The sequence below is a fragment of the Lepisma saccharinum genome, chromosome 10, assembly GCF_977018435.1.
Source record: "Lepisma saccharinum chromosome 10, izLepSacc3.1, whole genome shotgun sequence".
Taxonomy (NCBI): Eukaryota; Metazoa; Arthropoda; class Insecta; order Zygentoma; family Lepismatidae; genus Lepisma; species Lepisma saccharinum.
This window is the reverse complement of record NC_139238.1, coordinates 15,727,718-15,750,229: the sequence shown is the minus strand read 5'-3', so window position 1 is coordinate 15,750,229 and position 22,512 is coordinate 15,727,718. Positions and strand designations below refer to the sequence as shown.

Genomic DNA, 22,512 nt, shown 5'->3' with positions numbered 1-22,512 from the left:
TGCTGTTCATAGATTCCTCGGTTCTCTGATTTCCATCCCTTAAATCTTAATCTCTTAATTTAAGATCATCAATAATTGGCCTTTTCATGGTTATTTATATATGTTTCAATGTCTAGAAAATTGTTGATTTTATTTCTGTATTTACCACTATTAGGTTTCCTTGTCATATCAATTGTGACAAACCCATAACTGTCCTGGTTCCAGCACCTACTGCAAAACTTGAAAAAATCATTGTAGCTCAAGTCCCCACCTACATATTCATCATGTATGTGTTTGAGGTTGGTATGATCTTTTAGAAAAAGATGGTATTTTAGAAAAAGTCTGTGCCAGGTAGAAGCAATCAATGTTTTTGTGTCGGCCCTGTGTAAAGAAATTTCTAACCTTGTTTTGATTATCCAGTATAATGTCATCAAACACAACAACAGAATTATCGAGACATTCATGAAGTGGCTTAACATCTGGTTCAAAAGTGGCTATATCCAGTCTATCATATAGCTTCATCAGCTGCTGATATTTTAATTGTTCCAAGCTCTTAGAGAAAACATACAAGTGCCTGTTTTTCCAGTCTAACCAGTTGGGTGCCAATAAAAAATTATCAATCATTAGTGTAGTTTTTCCACAAGCCGATGGCCCAACAATAAGACATCTAATATTATCAGGCAGCAGCTTGCCATTTCTCTTATTCTGGTGTTCAGGCTCTGGCAGTCTCTTTATAACATCCCAGGTGTTCATAGTATCACTTTGTCTGCCTCGATCCACCTGTCTTCTGGAAGTCCTAGCCATTTGACCAGTATTTTATTGCCTTTTCTGCGGATGATTTTTTCTATGAGATATGTGTCAGGCTGCTTAGTTTTGCTGAGTTCTTCTTCATAAAACCTGCCTTTGAGAATTTCTCCTCGGTGTTCTTTTATTATATATGTGTTGGGGGTCCCAGGTTTAACTTGAACCACTGTAAATAATTCAGTGCTCCAGTTTCTGGTAAAGCCGTTTTTGAATAAGTGCTTATATTTGCTGATTCTTACTTGATCACCAACCTTGTATTTAGCTTTTTTTGTTGTTGGCTGGTATCTAGGATAATAAACAGTACTGATCAATTTTTGCTCATCAGATGAAGTTACCTCAGAGGGCTTCATATTGATTGTGGAACGGACCGAGTTGTTATATCTATCTAAAAGTTCTGGTAGGATACTGAGCCATTTATAATTACCTTGAAGTGTAAATTGTTTATACATATGATTTTTTAGGGTTTTGTTGAATTTTTCTACAATATAGGCCTTGAGATCACTGTAACTCGAGTAATGTTGTATTGACTGGCTTTTAATAAATTGTTGGAACACCGAATTATAGAATTCTTTGCCATTATCTGTTTGTAGATAGCGCGGTGATCTTCCACTCTGATTGATGATTGTCCTGAAGGCTTCTGTAACACATGATCCAGTCTTGGATTTGAGTGGCACAGCCCAGGCATATTTTGAAAATGTGTCTATGACAGTGAGTAGATACTTGTAGCCCTTGTTGATTTTGTCTAAGTTTTTCAGCTGTCCACTTGCCATCTCAACCAAGTCACACTGCCATAAATCATCTATGCCTTTTGTGACTACTGGCAATCTCTTATAATTATGCCTGGCTTGTCTGTGTAATTCATCAACAATAATTTGTCTAGACATAGTATGTAAACAAGAATATTGCAACTATAGGGTGTTCAGCAGCTGATACTACAGGATTTTCTAAATATAATTTGTCTCCTATTTGTATATTAAATTCCAGAGAACCATCATCTTCAGCATAAGATGTCTCTAATGTATTGGGGTCTGTAAAATCCTCTAACTCTGCGCTGGTGACCTTTGGTTTGTTGTCAGCATTTGTTATTGATAAGGTAGGGTAGTGGTGTGCCTGTGGTTGTAGCCAATATTTGATCTTGATTGGTCTCAGTGTGCCCCCAACAAAAAACTGGTAATAAAATTGTGCAGGGGACAGCATATATATTTTGCCACCTGGTGTAAATGGTGAATCATATTCTTTGTTGGGGATACTGTACAATTCAAGAATTACTGTATGTTTAGGATTCTCGATTAGGCCAGTTATTTCTTTTTCTGCTGTAAGCAATCTACTTATTACAGATTCAAAGTGCTCATTGATAGTTCTAACAATCTCATCGTGGCCTGGCTTGATTCTTGTCCACAGCAAGTTTTTTGTATTGTTGCACAATTTCTTGAAGCTGGGTGGCAAAAACAGACAGAGCATTTGCTTGGTTGGATTCCATGGTCCCTAGCTGTTGCTTGATATTAGCTACAATTTGCTGTAAATTTTCAACAACTGCCAATTTTGAATTTTGAGCTGTAAGATCATGGACTTGTCTTCTGATATCCTCAAACAGAGCATGCAGTTCATTAATATGTTGATTAGTTGGTAGAGTGGCCACTGTCTGAGTAAGTTGTTTGATCTCTGTCCGGATATTCTTGATATCTTCTGATTTCAATATGCGATTCACAGCTCTCTTAATATTTTTAAGTTCCTGTGATGTAGGCAGATTTGCTACAGTATTCTGCAAAGATTCAAGTGCCAATTTCACATCATTTAATTCAGAAGCATCAGCCACACTTTGCATAGCATCTTGGAGCAGGGTTATGTCTGCCTGAGTAGGTGTTGATTGTTGTAAAATTTCAAGTTTTGTTTGGATATCATCGATCAAGTGATGAAAATGAGATAGCTCAGATTCAGTGTTGAGGTTTTCAAGTTTTGTGATCTGTTGCTGGACACTGACAAGTGTGTCTACAATACCAGGAAGGCGAGATTCTAGAGTTTCTTGTACATTTGTCAGATCACCTTGTACTGCTGCTATTGTACCCTAAAGATGGGTTATGGTACTCTGAATTTTTCCAAAATCTTCATATGTTTCAAGTTGCAGCTTGATGTTGGCAACACTACGAGTTATAGCACTCAGAGCATCAGAAGATGGCAAGTTGTTCATAAAATTTTCAAGTGTCTCAATTTTTTCTTTAACCTCAGCTATGGCATTGTTCAAGGGGTCCAGATTAGGTATCTGTAGTGATTGAATCTGTTCCTTTAGAGTGGAAATTACTAGATCAAAATCTTCTTGTGATTTTATGCTTTTGACAATTGTTTGGAGCTGTGTCTGGACATTATTAATCTGTTCTTCTAATTGTTGTTTCAATTGCTCAGAGTTGGTAGCCTGAGTCTTAAATTTGGCTTGAGGAGCTGCCTCAGCTTCCTCTAAATTTTGAAAATTATCTAATGTTGCCAAGTCAGTATATTTTTGAAGCAGCAATTTGAGTTCTGAATCAATTTTAAGAAGAGGGTCCATGCATTCTGATTGTAAATTTGTAATCTCTAGTTGAAGACTGGCATTCAGTGTGGTTTGTAAAGCTTGTAAATCACTTCTTAATTTTTTGACTCTGACATCAAGCATCAGAATCTCATCACTGTGATCTTCATGCCTTGTATGGCCAAATATATCATTAGGCATTTTTGTTTTAGTGGTTATTTATTATAAAATATCTAATTATTAATTCTATAAAAAAAGGTATAAGCTTGTCATAGGATCCTGGGACCTCAATATATAAACAATCACCAGCAGAAACAGTATATACAGTGCCAGAAATCATGTTTGAGTGCTTAATTCAATAAATATTTCTCCCTATTGAAACTTTGACATTACCCTCGGGGGTTGTAATAAATTGTAATTGACCACCTACAGGTAATTGGTAATGATTTAAATTATTGTTAAATATGTACAATCTTTTACCTGTTTTATCATCAACATCTGTAAGTATGCTGTTCAGATGAATAATTAACAAACCACTTAGTTTAGATATCATAGATTGTATATCAGAAGAGGGTGCTGGTGTTGGCAGGTCCATAATAGCCTGTTTTTTGAACCCAAATAAGTTCATAGGCATGTTTATTTATTTCAAATCATGCTCTGTAATTGGGCATTGATTACCACTTTTCAAATCACAATGACCCCATGGTAGAGTATGTATGCCACATGACAAAATGCATCTCTTATCATCATGTGGGTCCAGAGCAATTTTTCTTACAACATTGGTAGTCAACAAATGATCCACACTCTGAATTCTGCATTCTGATGTTCTTATTATACTCTGGGTTTTGAGACAATTTTTGTAATCTTCAAATTCAAGCTCTTTGTCCACAGCCACTCTGCCAATGCCCTTGGCCTTCTTGGCAACAACACCACTACATGTTTCAAAGCTGTATATCTTGGCCCTTAACCCAGCAAATGCCACAATAACATCACCAAGTGTCTCATCTTTTAACTTGCCAGGCACTTTTTTGTTGTGGGGTTGAATCTTTGTATGTTCACTGGTATCAAAATATTCAAGCAATGCAGGCTGTGCTATATCTTGATAAACATCTTCTGTCTGAATATCAAGAATAAAGCTATCTGTGTCCATGTACATCAGTTTTACACAATCACCATAAATAGGCTTCAGCACATCATAATAGAGCTCTAGCATGTGTAATTTGGCCAATTCTAATATCACAGCCCCTACATAAATAGGCTTATCAAACTTAATCTTTGTTTTTTTCATGTTGAAAAGTGCCATATTCTCATCATAAATTCTTCTATAATTGAAATTAGGCTTTGCAATCAATTTTTTGCTCTGGCTGGGGTCAGTAATTAATTTAACATCACTATGTTTTCTAACATTTTCTATAGTTTTGCCATACACTGAATTTACCATCAATTTAAACAAGGTCTTATCAAATTTGCTTACTGCAGATGTTCGAAGCTCTGTGTTTGTATCAATATATGGTTTCAACCATCTTGAGTGCCTGAACCTCAAAACTTTTCCAACTTTGGTTACTTGAACACCATGATGCATCAGGAACTGGAGGTTTTTATAATATATGACATAATCCTGTTTTGGCTCTAGAGTCATCATGAGCTTCTTCTGTTTAGAGCCAGGTGAACACTTAACCTCAGGAATTGGGGGCAGATCAGAAAATGTGTTGTGTAAATCATCAGGAATTGTCAGATCAACCTCTAAGAACAGGCCATAGTCACTGTCATCAAAGTCCTGAAGATCCTCAATGTTGAAATCTTCAACCCACTCAAACCCTGCATATGGCAATTTATCCATCATAGCATAACCATACAGGCTGTTGGCATCCACATAAAGTATATAATTTGATGGCAGTGCTGGATCATAATCAGGAATATATTTGTTATTTGCTCTGGCATATCTCTGAGAGCATTGCACCATGCCTCCTCGTATACATTGCTCCATAAACAGATACATATCTTGATCTTGGATCAGATCCAACTGCATTTTAGTATTCAAAAACATTGCAGACCATGCTAGGCCTGGAACACTGTAGAAATACATTGGATCCAGTTTATAATATTCCATCGATGATTTTCTAAATGCCTGAAGTATATCAGCCAAGAGAGTCACATCAAGTTTTAAATATGCCTTATGATAATCAGCAAATGTCTGGCATTTTAAATTGTTCCACATCAACTGGCCATGGTGATAATCATCATCAGTAATTCCAGATGCCCTGAGTTTACTGTAGAATGCTTGTTGTGGTGGCAGAGAACACTCATCAAATTTAGAAAAATCTGTAACATAGTCATATGGGTATACACCCTTCCGCCTAATTAATTTCAGGTCCTGATTTGGAAACATAGCACATGTGATTTTGAATTGATCATCAGATAATTGACTGGCCAGAGTGGCAAGGCTAGCCGACAGAATTCTGTAGGAATCAAGAAATCTTAAGTGAATGGGAACACCATTCACTTTAATTATCTTGCTAATAGCAATATATTTCTCATCATTTTCTGCTAAAAATATTTAAATTCTGCTTGTCAAATCCCTCGTACCTGATCAGATGATGAAAATCATAATTGGATGCACCATGGCAAAATATAGGGACAAATTTTGGTCTCTGGATCTTAATATTACAGCTATTACACAGGGCCATTTTGAATTTACCATCTGTATGAGAATGGTGATGCACCTTGATATTTGTATCTGAAAATTCAGAATCACATACCGGGCATTTTTCTGCATTGTTGAAATCTTCAATCTGATCCTCTGTTAAAGGCATCATGGGTTTTGATTTTAATAAGACATTAGATGCTATGGCATGGCATTCATTTTCTATTCTATGTGCAAATTCTTTGATGGCATCTGGTCCCATGTATAAATATTCTTCACTAACAACACCATCCTGTACAACAACATAATAAAAACTAGAAGGTTCATGTAACTGGTATGATGTAATTGAAGATTCATCAGGATCTGGGCTTCATAATGCAAGGGGTTTGAGGTTTGATTCAAAATCACAGACTATATACAGAGTGCTGCAAAGTGTAGCTTTTGCCTACCCGTGCTTCTTGCCCCGTGAGAACAGGTTTACCTGCTCGCCTGCCCACGGCAACGAGTCGACTTGCGTCTTTACCCGGGTTCTTCGTCTTCCAGGCGCTCTGCGCTTACAAGGTACCTGGGCATTCAACAAGACCCGGGCGCATGCAAAACCTGCTGGAAGGAAACAGCCCTCCGGCAGCGTGTCGCTCCAGGCGTTTCTTCACCACGTGGACAGCTACAGCCAGTGTTGCCTACTTATGTAGCTCCTAAATCCTAGGAAGTCCTAGGAGGAGCTCTCTGATTTAAGGAGAATTTACAGTAAATACTTAACGATTTCAGTTCATTGTAAGCAGTTTTTATCTTATTGCCAGGAAATGCACGCAATATTACAGCTTCATTTATTTAAATGAATGATCGGGCAAACAAAAAACTCCTCATCGAAAACTAATTGTTTTTCATTACATGGTGTCTTAACCAGGCACGCAATGGCGCAACCACAGGGGTCAGGGGGCATTGCTCATAACTTTCGACGAAAATTAAGTCTAGCGGGGTTGGGCAAGGGGGGCAAACATTAAAGTACAAGAAAAACTAGGATAAAGGCTACTCAAGATGGAATTAGTTTTCATATATTTGTTGTATTATTCCTTCCAGACGACAAAGGGCACCTGCAGAGGGGAACAGAGGGGCAATTCCTCCCCTGATTTCAAATTTTATGACAGTAGAAATATATTAAAGTATATTATACAGTCAAATCAAGTTCAATGCCGTAGCTAGGGGGTAGCTGAGGTCGGTCGATCTAAATGAAAAACTTTTTTAAAACAGAGAATGCCATGGCGGCCCAATGCCAACATTGCTATCAATGTTGGTTTGTTATTAGATTGATTAATTGATTATGTAATGTATTTAAATATGCATTAAAGAAACTTTGAATACGTACACAATTTAGTGTTAACATGTTGCATATTTTCTTATTTTATGTCGCTCCATGTTTCATATGTCTTCCACGTAGTACACCCTGGACTGCAGAATAACGAGGCTCTGGCGACTGGCCCCATGGCCAGTATAATGTTTTTTGTGTTGTCCTGTGTTTTGTCCTTATCCGTGCGAGTGCTCCTTTACAGCCTCAGCTTTTAACGAAAGTCAGAAGATTTTAATATTTTATGATTTTAGTACTGCAACGTTAGAGTTATGTGTAACGATAAGGGGCTGGACCCCGTATAATGTGACGGGTCCAAAATAGCCTTAGTGTTGACGCACCCAAAATTTTAAATTCAAATTCAAATTCATGTTTCATACGTGAAAAGAAAATATTTTACATGAAAATTTTACATGCCATATGAACATTCGGAAAGCATTTTTCATGCACTTCCTTTCTTTCAAAAACAGTTTGTGTGCTTGTTTTCCATTATTAGCTAATGTGAAATTAAGGTGTTGAAAAAAAATGTTTCAAATTCTTTGTTTCAACACAAATGCGTTAGAACCGACTTCTACCCACCCCCTTTTTGCATGATTTATGAGAATAATAATGCCTTTGATGTTACTTTATTACTATTATTGTTATTGTTGGCATGTTTATCCAGGTACTTGCCCCTCCAAAAGAAAATTCGTGGTCGCGCCTCTGCAGGCCCGTAGTCAGAATTGGTTGGGGGGGGGGTCTCATGGGTTATCAGGGAGGACTTCATAAACCAAGTCCATTTTCAAAGGTTTAATAGTATTATATGAAAGTAAATTATATATGTGTGTAGTCTAATCATTAAGTTAATATAGGACACAGAAAATCTAGAAATATTGTTCAAATACTTACAATATATTTTCAATATCTTCCCATTCATAGCTGAAGCCGAGAGAAAATATTCTAATTACTACCTGCTACTTTTACTTCGGCTCGTAAATCAAATGAAATCATTTTACGCCTATCTGTTCTTTGTATTCTGTGAATTTAACCTTTATCAAGTTTTGAGTAAAATAATTTCTACAGTCTACATTTTCACTCGTCGCTGCAAACAAATTTTACAAAGTAGTTTACCAAATTTCAGAAAGGGGGGGGGGAGGATAACGGCAATGCCCCTGGACCCTGTCTGGCTAGGGGTCTGGTGTTCGCAGTAGAACAGTGTGTTGCTATACTCGCGACCTCGGCGTCGAACGTGACATGTTCCAGCAGTGCCCAGGATTATTGGTTGTTTACGACATATTCTTATGGAGCCTATACCACGGAAAACCTATTTCAATGTGTAGCGGGGGGGCAAAACTAGCAACATTCTGAAATCTCATTTCATTGGCGATGTGGCTTTCAGTTCCCTTCCTAAGTAGTGGAAATCTATTGCAGTTGGCAACACTTGCAGACAGGTGTGCGACCGGTGGAGTTCCTACTCGAAGCAACTACGTCATGCAGAAGGAGGGGTCTGCAGTTGATGGAAAGAACGAACTGAGACCTACTAGGTATCGTAAGATTGCGGGTACCCGCCGGGTCTACAATGCCTGCCAGGAACGATCTGTGCAGGTGGGCATACAAGCTGCTCAAGCGAGGGTGTTGCGCAGGTTGCATGGTATTTTAGGAGCGATGTCTCGCGAACGGGTCTGCTCCAGGTCTTGTGCAGGCCTCTGACTATATATGCTGGGTGTTCCAACAAGGCTTCAAATTTTTTGAATTTGGCATTTTCACTTGGACTAGGCATCACCATATGAACAGGTTTATGGTTGCCACAGTATTTTAAATGTTCAATTAACTTGTTTTTAGCAATTTCTGCATTCTTTTCATAAACATCATTCACCATTTTTCTACCATCAAATACAGTCAAACAACTTCTGTAAAACTTGAATATTGTATTGGATTTGCCTTGTTGTTTTCTGACTAAAGCTTCAAGACTGTGTATCAGAGTGTAATGATATGTGTCATCCCCTTCAATTAAGAGCAGATCAATCGGGACAGCAGAATCATCATCAAGTGTACTGATTCTGAGAGGTGCTATCAAGCAATTGCCACGGCCAGTAGAACAAATAAATACATTAATAGATAATTGTTTACCATTGATATCCCTGGCCTTTTTTTCAAATTTATCAATATTCTGAACAGACATTGGATATTCTAAGCCCTCCATAGCATCATAAAAATCATGTTCATGTTGTTTATAATAAGTTATTCTCTCAGGATGCCTTAAAACTGGAAACAAAGCAGCTAAAATACACCACAGAAAACATTTCTCATCATTATTTTCTATGTTAACCACGGCTCTTTTGTTTTTAATATTGGCAGGTAATGGGAGATACGTAGATCCTTGTAATGGGCTGAATTCAGAAATATTAACATAGAGCTTGTGTGGAGTTCCACATAGGCTCCATCCCGATTCTTTTGCTGCAAATTCAGAGTGTTTAATATTCAATTGCTCTATCAAACTGCTTATCATTTTGTCTAAATTTGCATTTGAATATACAGCTACAGTTTCTGTTATGTGGGGCTGTGTAAATTTTGTGCCATTTGGTTTCTTATATTGTGTAAATTTGAGGGACATCTTATAAGAGCCATTTTGTGCATTTAGAATTGCCTGCACATCAGGATTTATACTGTTCAAAAAATTCTTAATGTCACATCTTGGCTCTGATTCAAAACGGTGATCCCTAAGTTGGCCATTAAAACTGCTATGGATAGGTGGTGCATAGCGTGGCTGCTTTGCTGCTCTAGCATTAACAGGTGTTTCAAGCTTCCTTTTCAGACCAGATGTAGATGGTTGTGGGGGCAATGTTGATGACTGTGCAGAACAAGTACCCATATGTTTATATGTAAAATATTCCATGCTATATTTTCTATGGCATTTTGGGCATATTTTTGTGGGTGTTCTGCATTTTTCTGGATCACAATTCGTTTGGTGCCTAGCCCAATTGGGGCTGGTTATATTCTTATTGCATTGATTACAATATTTTTGATTTGGCATTTTTGTTGTTGCTTTATTATATATATTTCTTGGGATTCAAATCAAAATTCTATGCTTAATAAAAAATATCAGTTGGGTTCAGCAGTGTGCTTTGTATATTTAGTGTATATACTTAGTGTGTAAATATGTTTGGCTTTGGTATTTTTGTTGTTGGTTTATTATATAAAATTTCTTGGGGTCCAAATCAAAACTCTATACTTAATAAAACTATGACAGGTTGTATAAAGCTGATAGCCTACATGCACAAAGGAGAATAAGTATTAATCTACAGAAGCACTAAGCCACCACAAATACATATCTACACAGGCATGTCCTAGAAAGGCAATGACCTAATACCATGTGTCATGTATAACAAACTGGGGCAGATATAAACCCTTTGTTCAATATATAAAAAATTCTGTATATTAAATCAAACAAACCTATATTTCAATTTATACAAATCTGCTATATTTTTGTGTTTTTTAAAAAAATATGAGGAGCACTGCAACAACATACCCTTACTCCTCAGCCACTCTCACAATACTAGCTGATATGTGATGCAAAATCTCTTTATATAGCCTAAGCACGGACCGCATTGAAAACATCTGAAACAATAAGCCAATCAGAATATAGCACATCATCACATTATGTCATAACCAACCAATCAGAAAACAACACATGCCTAATAATTTATTGCATAATATTGGATAATAATTTGTTGCACAACATGATGCAATAGAAGTGGACCAAAAGTGGACCGGAAGTGGGTGGACCGGAAGTGGACCGGAAGTGGACCGGAAGTAAATATGTGTGTGGGTGTGGGTGTGTGTGGGTGGCTCATATGAGCATGTTTGGCTTAGTTGTAAGTGTAGCCATAGCAATATCAAGAAGCATATTTTTAACAAGCTTATGGACAACAATCTCACAGATGTAGCTTTTGTAAGTGTAGGCAAATCAATCTGAGGGGGCTCATCATTTCACGGGAAATTCCCGAGGGCATTTTTACAAAAATCTTGGGTTAGACAGAGTACCACACTTGAGCAATAAGCTCATATGCACATCTTGAGCTAGTTTTAAGTGTAGCCAAATCTGCCTGAGGGGGGCTCATCATTTCTCGGGTTTATAATAGGTCAAATAACACTACTATCGCGTCACAGGGGCGCCGCCAGAAATTTTGGACCGGGTGGACAGAAGCCGTATATTGTATGAAAAACTCAATATGCTGACCAAGGCAGACATTTATTTTATTATAAAACATAAACTAAACGTAACGTTTCAACCTTCTAGCAAGGTTTTCTTCAGTCTCTGCACCAAGTACAAATGTAACAAGGTACAGAAAAGGACGATATATATACACAAACATTACTCCCCTCCAGACTATTAGAAAGTTGTTCTGGAACATAGGGATGATGAACGACTTAAGAGAGAGAGAGAAATGCAATATTTAAATACACGAGAGAAACAGGACATGACATAGAGTGGGATAAGGCTAAGCAGATAGGAAGGGAGAAGAGAATACTAGTGATAAAATGGAAGGAGGCCAAGGAAATAGAGAAGAAAGGTGATTAAGACAAAATGAACTGGAATGGGGGACTGAAGATAAACAAAGAATGGAAGAAGGTATTAGAAAGAGTGGAAAGGACAAGAGAGAAAGAAGAGAGAAGAAGGAAGAAGAATGAAGGAAAAAGAGCGTGAGATAAAGAGTCCAACCATATTCTAGATAGAAGAAAATATGTTTAGCCTTTTAGGTGAAAGTACAGTTGACAAGGGAAAGCCACCTGCTAGAATGTTCCAGAACAACTTTCTAATAGTCTGGAGGGGAGTAATGTTTGTGTATATATATCGTCCTTTTTTGTTGTTACATTTGTACTTGGTGCAGAGTCTGAAGAAGACCTTGCTAGAATGTTGAAACGTTACGTTTAGTTTATGTTTTATAATAAAAATAAATTTCTACCTTGGTCAGCATATTGAGTTTTTAATATCGTGGAAACAAGGCTTAATGGTGTTATAACTTTATATTGATAGATTAGGGTGTGCATAAATGTAAGGCCATGGATGTAAGACACATATGCATGCATATGTATCCCCTTCTCTCTTACACTCCCGATTTCCCTTCACTTCTTTTCCCTTTCCTTTTTATCTTCTCTTTTTTACTCCCTAATGCCTTCTTTTATCTTTCTTTCTCAGCTTGTTTTACCTCTTTCTCCCTTTCACTTTCTCTCGTTCCGTTCTTAACTGCCATGCACAAACACATCACATGAATGTGGTGTGTGTGTTTGGTTTCTTTCCTCTTTATTTTCTAATCTATTCTCGCATCTTGTTCCACTTCCTTATCTCCGATGGACACAATTATTTCAAGGTAAGTGTTTGTGTGTGCGCAGCCATACATTCTAATCACATTCTTTCCTTCATGTCAATGTAGATAAATAAATGTGAATTGGTTGCATCGCATTTTGTCCTCCAAGTGCAAACATACAAGGCACGTACCTACTTCACTTTATATATTAGGCGACAGTGATAGAAATTGTGATGGTAGACAATGGTGAAGAATTAAATTACTTTTCGTAATTTAAGTGGATGTTCCTGATCATATTTTTTTCATCATATGAGTTTTTGACTGAAACTTGACTTTGACTGAAACACACACACACGGAAAAACCAATTCTGTGTTCATTCTGCATAAAGTATCCCCAGGCTTATGAAAGGCTAATTTGCCAAAATATCGTCCAAAAGTAATAATCAAAGAACATTGAAAAATCTGTGAGCTAAATTGTTATTCGTTTTCTGAAGTAAGTCTTCGTTACTCATGCGGGAGAAGTGATACACGTATGGTTAGATGAACTTGAACACATGCACTGAGGTAACAAATAGTTTACATTTGGTAGAATGTGATTTTGGACACAAGGAATTCATCGAAATTGATCACTTTCCCGGTAATTCATCTCTTTTTCACAGACGACTTGGGTTGTATGGCGTGGCCTTTTCGAAAGCGCTCAAATGTCAACCTCTATCCTGCGCAATATACCCTGGAAATTTTAATCTTGCAGGCGAACGAGTCTCTGGCGCCTGGAACCACAGTCAAAATAATAATTTATGGGGGGTTGTATTTTCAATGTCTGCGTGCATTTGTTTTCTCCCTTTCGTCACTTGCATCTCATCAACATTGAACCTCGTTGTTGCCATTAGCCAAAATTAGCAGAATAGCGACTTCACATAGAACAAGTCAGTCGAATCAGCAACAACGTATTCTTCCAAATGTAGAGTTTCTTTAGTTCATAATACTTTGAAAGTTGAGGTGGTAGTTTCAAATTCACAGTGTTTCATTGTTGGATCAAGGTAGCTAATTCCGTGAACAATAACGTTGTTTTCCGAAAGTCTCAAATATTTGTCTCTGGCAATGCACCCTCTTAAATGAACGCATCTTTTATGGTGATAATATACAACATAAAACGTTCCCTGCGAGTTCTTTCTGTATATTTTTTTCTCCAATGGCATAACGTTGTCGCCTTATAGTGAATAGGTTCTGCTTTCGACTGCCCCCTCTCTTGGTGGAAGCACAATGCACAATGGTTCGGACTCCACTTTAAACTGTAGGTTTAGTCCCGATTAGCCTATCTGAGCATAAAAGTGGATTTAAAAACAAACAAACAAAGTTTTCTAATGGATACTTCGTGACACCTTTTTTCTTTACTTCATCTGCATCTACAGATTCTGTTGACCTTTTCGGCTGAACCTCTGATGCTTCTAAAGTTTAAACCATTCTCATCATGATTGATTAGTTTTCTGACGCCCTCAAAACAAAGCATTCCTTCCAACCCCTTCTTCTATTAATTCTACGTAAGTTAATCACAAGAAAATCGCATGATTACGTAACTGATAGGCAAAATGTATGTGTGGAACTAGGATTTCTAAATAGAATTAGTCACCCATTATCAATTCAATAATTCTGTTGCGTTTTCCAAACCCACATAACTGTTACATTAAAATTAATAGCCTATACCTCGGTATTGTAGTAGTTATTGTGATTGCTTCTTTATTAGAACTAATAAGTTGTTATTTTGAATACCATATAGATATTTGAAAATGACAGGTATGTAAAATATGTATAAATATAAAAATTGTAATGAAATGAAGAAAGAGACATGTCTGGAATTTAAATGTAGATCTAATTAAAAAGTCGAAATGATTTATTGGCTGCTAGAGGAAGCAACGCCGAGGTTTTTAATTCTTTATTTAGAGATTATTTTAATCATACGCAGGCCTGGATTTATATATGTGAAGACCCGGATCTTACAACACCAAGACCCCTCCTCAATCACCTCCACAGTTACAGTTATAACTTTTCGCCAAGCTACATGAGGTGGTTACTTATACGTATTTCTACATTTTTTCATCACATCCGAAGTACCTATATTTTTCTTCATGTGGAACTTTTCAAAGCAGTATTTTCCCTCAAGCTCACCCTAAATCCTGATCTCATTTTGACCATACCCTGCATAATTTTGCCCCTCCTAAGCCCACTAGCTGCTTCTAATCATAGAAGTATTCAATTGGTCACAGTTTTCTTGTTTCAAGATCTCTAGTAATTCCTTTTGTTTCTAATGACAAAGTTAATGGAATGATGATATGTGAACATTTCTAGTATAGATAATATTCATAAGTAAAATATACATGTAATGAACACCAGAATACACTTATTTATTGCAACATTTTAAGTATATGTACTTATAATGAATTTGATTGGGTGTGCAATCGGATGGTCACAGGAATTTTTGGGTGGGCGTTTGCCTACCCATGCCCACCCCTGCAGCCGTTCCTGTTAATCGCTATATATCGTCAAGAAAATATCGTCACAGACGATACGATACGATATCTTTTCCGTATTGTGATATCGGCGATATATCGTCTCCACGATATATATCGCCAAATATCGTGACTATATGTCGCTGATACGATATATATCGCTAAAATATCGTGACGATATATCGTCTAGTTGATATCGTCTGGACGATATTTTTTCAATATCGCGATATATCGTCTGGACGATAGGTATGTCGCCAAACACTATATAGTAAGAACTATTTGTCGTTCCCACACGATGACAAACAAACAAACCCAGCAGAAACCAGTGTTCGGCAAGTTCAAACGAAACCTATTGTCGCTTGTTGTTTGTGTTCCCTTCTCCCCTCCCACCCCCTTTCCTGCTCATGTACCCGTTTATTCCTGAATCGACTCTTCCAGAGAGGTAAGCTTAATGGAATGGATGTTTGTGATCGGGGACAAATGTGCCCAGTGCACACATTATCTCGCATGCACGGCGAGCACTCATAACCAACAAATTGGATTAGGGTCACAGGTGAAATCGATTTCAACGAAGCGGGCCGAGAATCAAAATCAATTCCATTTGCTGCTGTTTATTTTATTCCTTTTAATGTTTTCAAAGGCGTTCATACCTTTTCAAGATCAAGATCCTCATAAATTTTGTACGAGGCTCGTTAAAAAAGTGCGGTGAAAAACTGCACGGTTTTCCTGTGGTTCACTGATTCTCAACTACAGATATAAATATCCTCCGGTCATTCCGATTTTCCTGTGGTTTCGCCTTCATTGCTCCGGGAAAATGCTCGGACTGTATCTTCAACGGTGACCAAGGACTCTTTCCTCTCACCTCCCATACAGCACACAATTTTTGTTTCTGGGGTGTTATAGATACCACGTTATGTTACATATACGTAATTTGATCTATCTCATGCGTACTGCATGCTTTTCTTTTGTTCTCGCACCTTCCGGGAGCCCGAAAATCAGGAAATTGTGATTTTATCACTGTGATTAACAAACCACAGTCACATATCACTGTGATAAACAAATCACAGTCACATATCACTGTAATTAACAAATCACAGTCACATATCACTGTGATTAAAAAGTCACAGTCACAAACTGCTCGTGATTGATTCTCTTTTATCAGATTAGAAACAAAAATATTTCCTTCACACTGTATGGATTGCCTAAATCGTTTATTTGTGGTTGGCTTGATTCAGTGTTTGGCTGGCGTACGCAAGGAGAGCTGATGGAGCTACAGCCCCACCGATATTTTTGAGAAAGTCAAGATCTTAAAGTTGGAAATAGTAAACAACTCTGAGGGGAGAGAGGTAAATGCAAACCCACTTTAACTGATCCCTATGACCATTTTTTCTTTGAAAAACTTTTAAAACAAATGTTAAACATGGCAATTAAGAAATAATAATAATAATACGAAATAATCCCAACCCACCCAGAACACATATTTGAAATTTCACCCACACCCCCTTGGGAAAAATTTTGCGTTCTCTAGTGGTGACGGAACTATGAATGAATGGGGAAGGTAGGGGGGAAAGCGGGAATATTTTCTGAAAAGGGTCAGACATGTCTAACATACCACTAAATACTATACAAATGTTTATTTGGGCTAATAGACCAGGGGCATGTGTCAATATTTCTATAGTCCGTGGGTTTTTGAATGAAGGGAATATGTGACTACCGGTAATATGTTGCTAGTGTGGTACACAATAACGTACTACCAGCTGTTTTGCCGCAATTGTGGAAGAAGGCCTGTGTGACGTCATAATCCAAGATGGCTACCGCTTGATGCACTAATTAAGAAAATCCATCATAACTCCTTTAATAGCGTTTTTGGAAAACTTTTTATAGATACATGTTTTGTTCAGAATGGAAAGAGGAATAAAATTGATTCTTACAGTTTTTCCATTTCACTGTTATGGAGATATATCTAGTGAACTATTTCGTGCCCTTTTCTGCAAGGATTCTATGCATATTTTACACTTTACTTGACATATAAAGGGGGAAAATTACTGCGTGTGATATTTTGTTGATGCCTACTATTGTGGCGTATTGCCTATATGATATCATACATCCAAGATGGCTGCCTCTGCAGACATTAACAAGGAAAAACGACCATATATCCTTAACTCCTTTAGGAGTAATTTTGACCATTTCTAAGTTCGTTGGGTTTTTACACGAACGGAAGACATGTGTATGGAGGATGCTTTCATTTGGAGGCATTCAATCATGTATTACAATGTGTCAGAAACCATACATGACGTCCGAAATCCAAGATGGCCGCCTTGAAGGTTCTGCACATGATATATACTGTCCATATCCTGATTTAGAGTTCGATTATCAAATTTTTCACAGGCAGTTTAAATGTGGAAAATATTATTATAATTTTTATAACTACAGTAGTGTCCAAAAGTTAAGCATAACTAAGATATGAGAAAATGTTTTATTAATAAAGTGACAACTGCATAAAACATAGTGAAAATTAATCAAAACGTTATATGGTATACAATAGAGTAGAATGCATGAAATTAGCAATTGTTTTTTTAGTGCAAGACACACAGAATAAATAAGAAAACAGAAGATACTTCTTTGACGAAGAAAAATAGTTAGTACCCCTAACAGCTATACAACCTTGCAACGACGTAGTACACTATTTACAGGGTGTTTAAAGAGTTCTACAGGCAGCTGGTTCCATTTCCCATAAAGAGGAGTGCGGAGCTCTGGAAATGTCTTTGGTGGAGGATCGCGAGCTAACTCGTCTCCTTAAGACACTACAAGATGTATGTATGGGGACCTTGGTGGCCAGTCCATGCTGTACATTTATTCGCTTTCAAGAAAGTCATCCACCAATTTGGTTCAATGCGCACATGTATTATCATCTTCTCATCCTTGAAGTTGAAGTCTGAGCCGACTGCGCCTCTGAAAAGTCGCACATGTTGTTGGAGTACCGAGCTTCTGTGCCTCTGGGCAGTAAGAGTACCTACAGCAGAGATGTGCAGCTCCGTACGTCCATTGAGCATGATGTCTTCCCATACCAGTATTCCATCTCGACCAAACTGATCCCTTTCCACGATATTCCTTGGATTAAATCGTGATCAAGGTTCTCTCCAGATGAATGTGCGAAGGGAATCATTTTGCAAACTGAATCTGAACTAATCTGTGAAAGAGCACCTTCCTCCTTTCGTTCAGGGTTCAATTTAGATGTAAGCGGGCCCTTCTGTGCACTGGATCGAGCGGGACACACATAGAGACCAGCTGTCCTGAGTCTCCGGTACACAGTTTGGCGAGAGAAGCTCTAATCCCTGAGGTGGCTGCAAGCTTTGAGGACAGTTGTCTTGCAGGCATCGTCCGGTTTCGCCCTGCAGTTAAAGCCAGATATCGGTTCTGTTGTGACGTTGCTACTCGTTGACAACCTTGTTCTGGCCTACCATGAACATCTACTGTGTCTTGGAACCGTCGCCAAAGCCTGGAGATGACTGTGGGACACTCAACGCTGCCGTGACTTCAGTCTGTGTTTTACTGCTTCCAGACGTTCGATAATTCTTCGCTGACGTCTTTGTGCCATGTTCTTACTGTACGTGGTGCACACCAAAAGTACGTGCCGTTTTGTTCTGAAGTCAACATTTCTTCTCTTTTCAGGGAAATAACTTCTTCTTTTTTTTAATATCGGAGACTTCCATCCTTCTTCTTCAAGCAGTGTCAGTTTTGTGTGCTAGGTGGCAGTAGTTGAGTGACAGTGACTGAAGGAGTAAGACGTGTTTCTGATACTGCCTGGGGAAATGGAATTTCCACTTGAAGAGCAACGGGTAATTGTGAAATTCCTTACCGCAGCTGGACGTTGTGCAGCCGATATTCATCGCCAACTGGAGGCCGTGTGTGGTGATAGTGCTCTTGCAGAAAACACTGTTAGGAAGTGGGTGCGTGAGTTCAAAGATGGACAAACGAGTGTGAAAGACGAGCAGAGGTCTGGACGTCCGAAAACAGCATCAACTGATGCTAACATTGACCGTGTTGAACATTTTATCATGGAAGATAGGCGTGTCACCATGCAGGAGATTTGTGATACCCTGGGGCTAACAATGGGAACAGTAGAACGAATAATCACCAAAGATTTGTGCCTAAAGAAAGTTTCCTCTCGCTGGGTTCCACGATTGCTTAGTGACGATCAAAAAGATGCTCGCGTTCGATCCAGTATTGCAAATTTGACACGATTCAGAAGGGAGGGACACAATTTTTTGGACAGTATTGTGACAATGGATGAAACACAAATTCCATTATTCAATCCAGAAACAAAAAGACAGTCGATGCAGTGGAAACACACGGATTCACCACCCCCGAAAAAAATTCGTCAGGTTGCATCAAATGACAAAGTGCTATACACAATCTTCTGGGATTCCCAGGGAGTGATATTGTCTCATCCAGTTCCCAAAGGTCATACAATTACGGGCGAGTATTTTCGTAAACTTTTGGCTACAGAATTTTTGCCGAAATTGACTATGAAACGACCACAAATGGCTAATGGCAATTTCATTCTCTACATGGACAATGCACCGCCACATCGTGCTAATGTTGTGACCTCATTCTTGGCTGACCACGGTATTGAACTTCTGACACATCCACCATAATCACCAGATTTAGCTCCGAGTGACTTCTGGTTGTTCCCAAACCTCAAGAATTCTCTTCGTGGACGCCATTTTGCCAATAGATCATCCCTGGGAAGTGCTGTTTTCCAGTATCTAAAACATACCTCCAAATATGACTATGCCACATGCTACACAAAATGGACTGAGCGATGGCAACTATGTATCAATAAAGAGGGAGAGTTTGTTGAAAAATAAACACAGGTTATTTCATTGTATTTCATTTTTCTTGAAAATTAGAACGAAACGGCACGTACTTTTGGTGTACACCTCGTACATTGAACACTTTACCAAGAGATTGTCCTCCGATCACAATGAGCGTTCCATACAGAATGAGGCACTCTTGTTCTGATATGTTGTTCTTTGTTTACCTTTCAATCACGGGCCTATTTGACACTGTTGCCTATGCTCGTAAGCTGAGTTACACTCCTTGATGATTGATCGTGCAGGTATCCCCCATTTATTCTTCTAATTTTTTGGACACTGCCGTATTATGGTAAAGGAGTAATGACGTCGCCTGTGACTTCCTCATTCAACATTCTCTGGAGCTCTAGGCAGTGTCAATATGACACGAATGATCTTCTTGTCATCCTCATTTTTTCTTTTCCCATCAACAGCCTATTGAGATGGGTATATTTGGATGCTCCTTTTCTGCATATGAGTCATTCCATGCCAAATCAACACAGATCTCCGATTTTCATGAAATTTGAGGAGTTGAAACTATGCATGGAACTTAGTAACTTTGAAAATTTTTAGTCTCGTGCGTCTTGTAATTGTTAAATTATTCAAGGTCAAAGTTCGCATAAATTGCCCTTTTTGAGCCCGCTTAGCTATACTAAATGTGCTGTAACTCATCCCCTATTTCGCCTAGGAAGCTCAAATAATATTGTACAGGGAATTGAACAAGCTTTCCAGCGATATATAACAAGCCTACCTTTGGATAAAAATATAATTTTGTCACGTGACCTTGACCTTTGACCTTGAATATCTCAAAACATGTAATCACCAAAAACCGTGAATAAATATATTTAGTCCATCATGCCATACTCTAAAACATATCAAAAATCATTCTGGGACTGCAATGGGATCAAAAGATACAAAATAATATGTGTAACTACGTGACTGATAAAAGCTTCATTACATGATCTGTGACGAGTCAAAAGTCCCTTAACACCCCCTACAAAATGTGAAGGAGTTATCCTGGTCATGAAAGAAATAGGTTAGGCACAGGGAGATCACTAGCTGTGTGTGTCAAGCGCAGGTCCAGCATAATGTTGACCGCCATATTGAATTCAACGCAAAAATTTCAAAGGAAAGGGGATGATGTGATATATCAAATCAGGTTAGAATTTCACGAGAAATGAAGCGGCGAAGGTTTTTCCAACATATCTTTAACCAGCAAAAAGTTATTACTGCTTGCTTGTAACAATTTTCTCCTTTTTGAGGTGTTAAAAACAAAGCATTAGAATACTCGTAACGTGTTAGGAACTCATCGAGATCACGCTATCTCGGGAGAGAAAGAAGTATACGCACCATTGCATATGATTTTAATCAGCGACATTAACCAAATAGTTTAAGTGAAGAATATTAGGAAAGGTATCTCAAACAGTTACGTAACACTTCCTTTGTAATGAAAAATTCTTCAGTGACGAGGCTAATTTTTATGTTCACGGTGAAGTTAATAAAAATAATATTCAATACCTGTGATCTGATAATGTACAGTAAACAGATCCCAGCCGAATGGGGTTGCTGGTAAGCTAATGATGTGGTATTGTGTATGTAGAACGGCAATGGTTATTCCATATTCAACAACGGAACCTTAAATGGTGAGGTCTCCTTGGATTTGTTAAGTGAACAGGTTTTTTATCCTTGCTTACGGGATATGGCACTTTTCCAAAGTTTTGAAACAGGACAGTGTGACTACACTAAGTGGACATTGTGGCAATTTCTTCACGGTAAATTTCTAGGTAGATTGATTGACAGACGGAGATCTATTGAAAGGCATGACGTTCCCCAGATCTAATACCTTAGGAGTTTTACCTTCAGAAACATTTGAAGAGAATGCTGCATGTACTAAAAGTCCGTGACCATCTGAGAGAAGGCATAGTTGCTGCTTGCGATGATGTTGCACCTGCTACATTGCCAAATGTTCTATGTGAGTGTGAGAGACGTCAAGGAGTGTGCTCACAAGAACATTGACAACATTATAATGTGCATATATCGTAAGTGAAAGATATGCGTATAACTTTTTTGCAGACTAAATATATGTTGGAAAAACCTTCGCTGCTTCATTTGTCGTGAAATTCTAGCCTGATTTCATATTTCACATCACCCCCTTTCCTTTGAATTTCTTGCGTTGAATTCAATATGGCGGTCAACATTCTGCTGGACCTGCGCTTGACACACACAGCTAGGGATCTCCCTGTGCTTAACTATTTCTTTCGTGAACAGGATATCTCCTTTGCATTTTGCAGGGGGGTGTTAAAGGACTTTTGACTCGTCACAGATCATGTAATGAGGCTTTTATCAGTCACGTAGTTACACATATTATTTTGTATCTTCTGATTCCATTGCAGTCCCACAATGATTTTTTGATATGTTTTAGAGTATGGCATGAGGGACTAAATATATTTTTTTCACAGTTTTTGGTGATTACGTGTTTTGAGATATTCAAGGTCAAAGGCCAAGGTCACGTGACAAAATTATATTTTTATCCAAAGGTAGGCTTGTTATATATCACTGGAAAGCTTATACAATTCCCTGTACAAT

At 38.1% G+C, this 22,512-nt stretch overlaps 1 protein-coding gene across 1 annotated transcript; it reads left to right on the top strand.

Annotated features, from left to right (window-relative positions):
• The first annotated feature begins 18,882 nt into the window (after positions 1-18,882).
• LOC145994479 (histone-lysine N-methyltransferase SETMAR-like) lies at positions 18,883-19,728 on the top strand. The gene has a single exon (XM_083130613.1). The coding sequence runs from the start codon at positions 18,883-18,885 to the stop codon at positions 19,726-19,728; it is 846 nt and encodes a 281-aa protein (XP_082986739.1).
• Positions 19,729-22,512: the final 2,784 nt, after the last annotated feature.

Bases quoted from the DNA above. Each gene is read 5' to 3' on its own strand.
- LOC145994479 (XM_083130613.1), top strand. From the start codon at position 18,883: ATGGAATTTCCACTTGAAGAGCAACGGGTAATTGTGAAATTCCTTACC.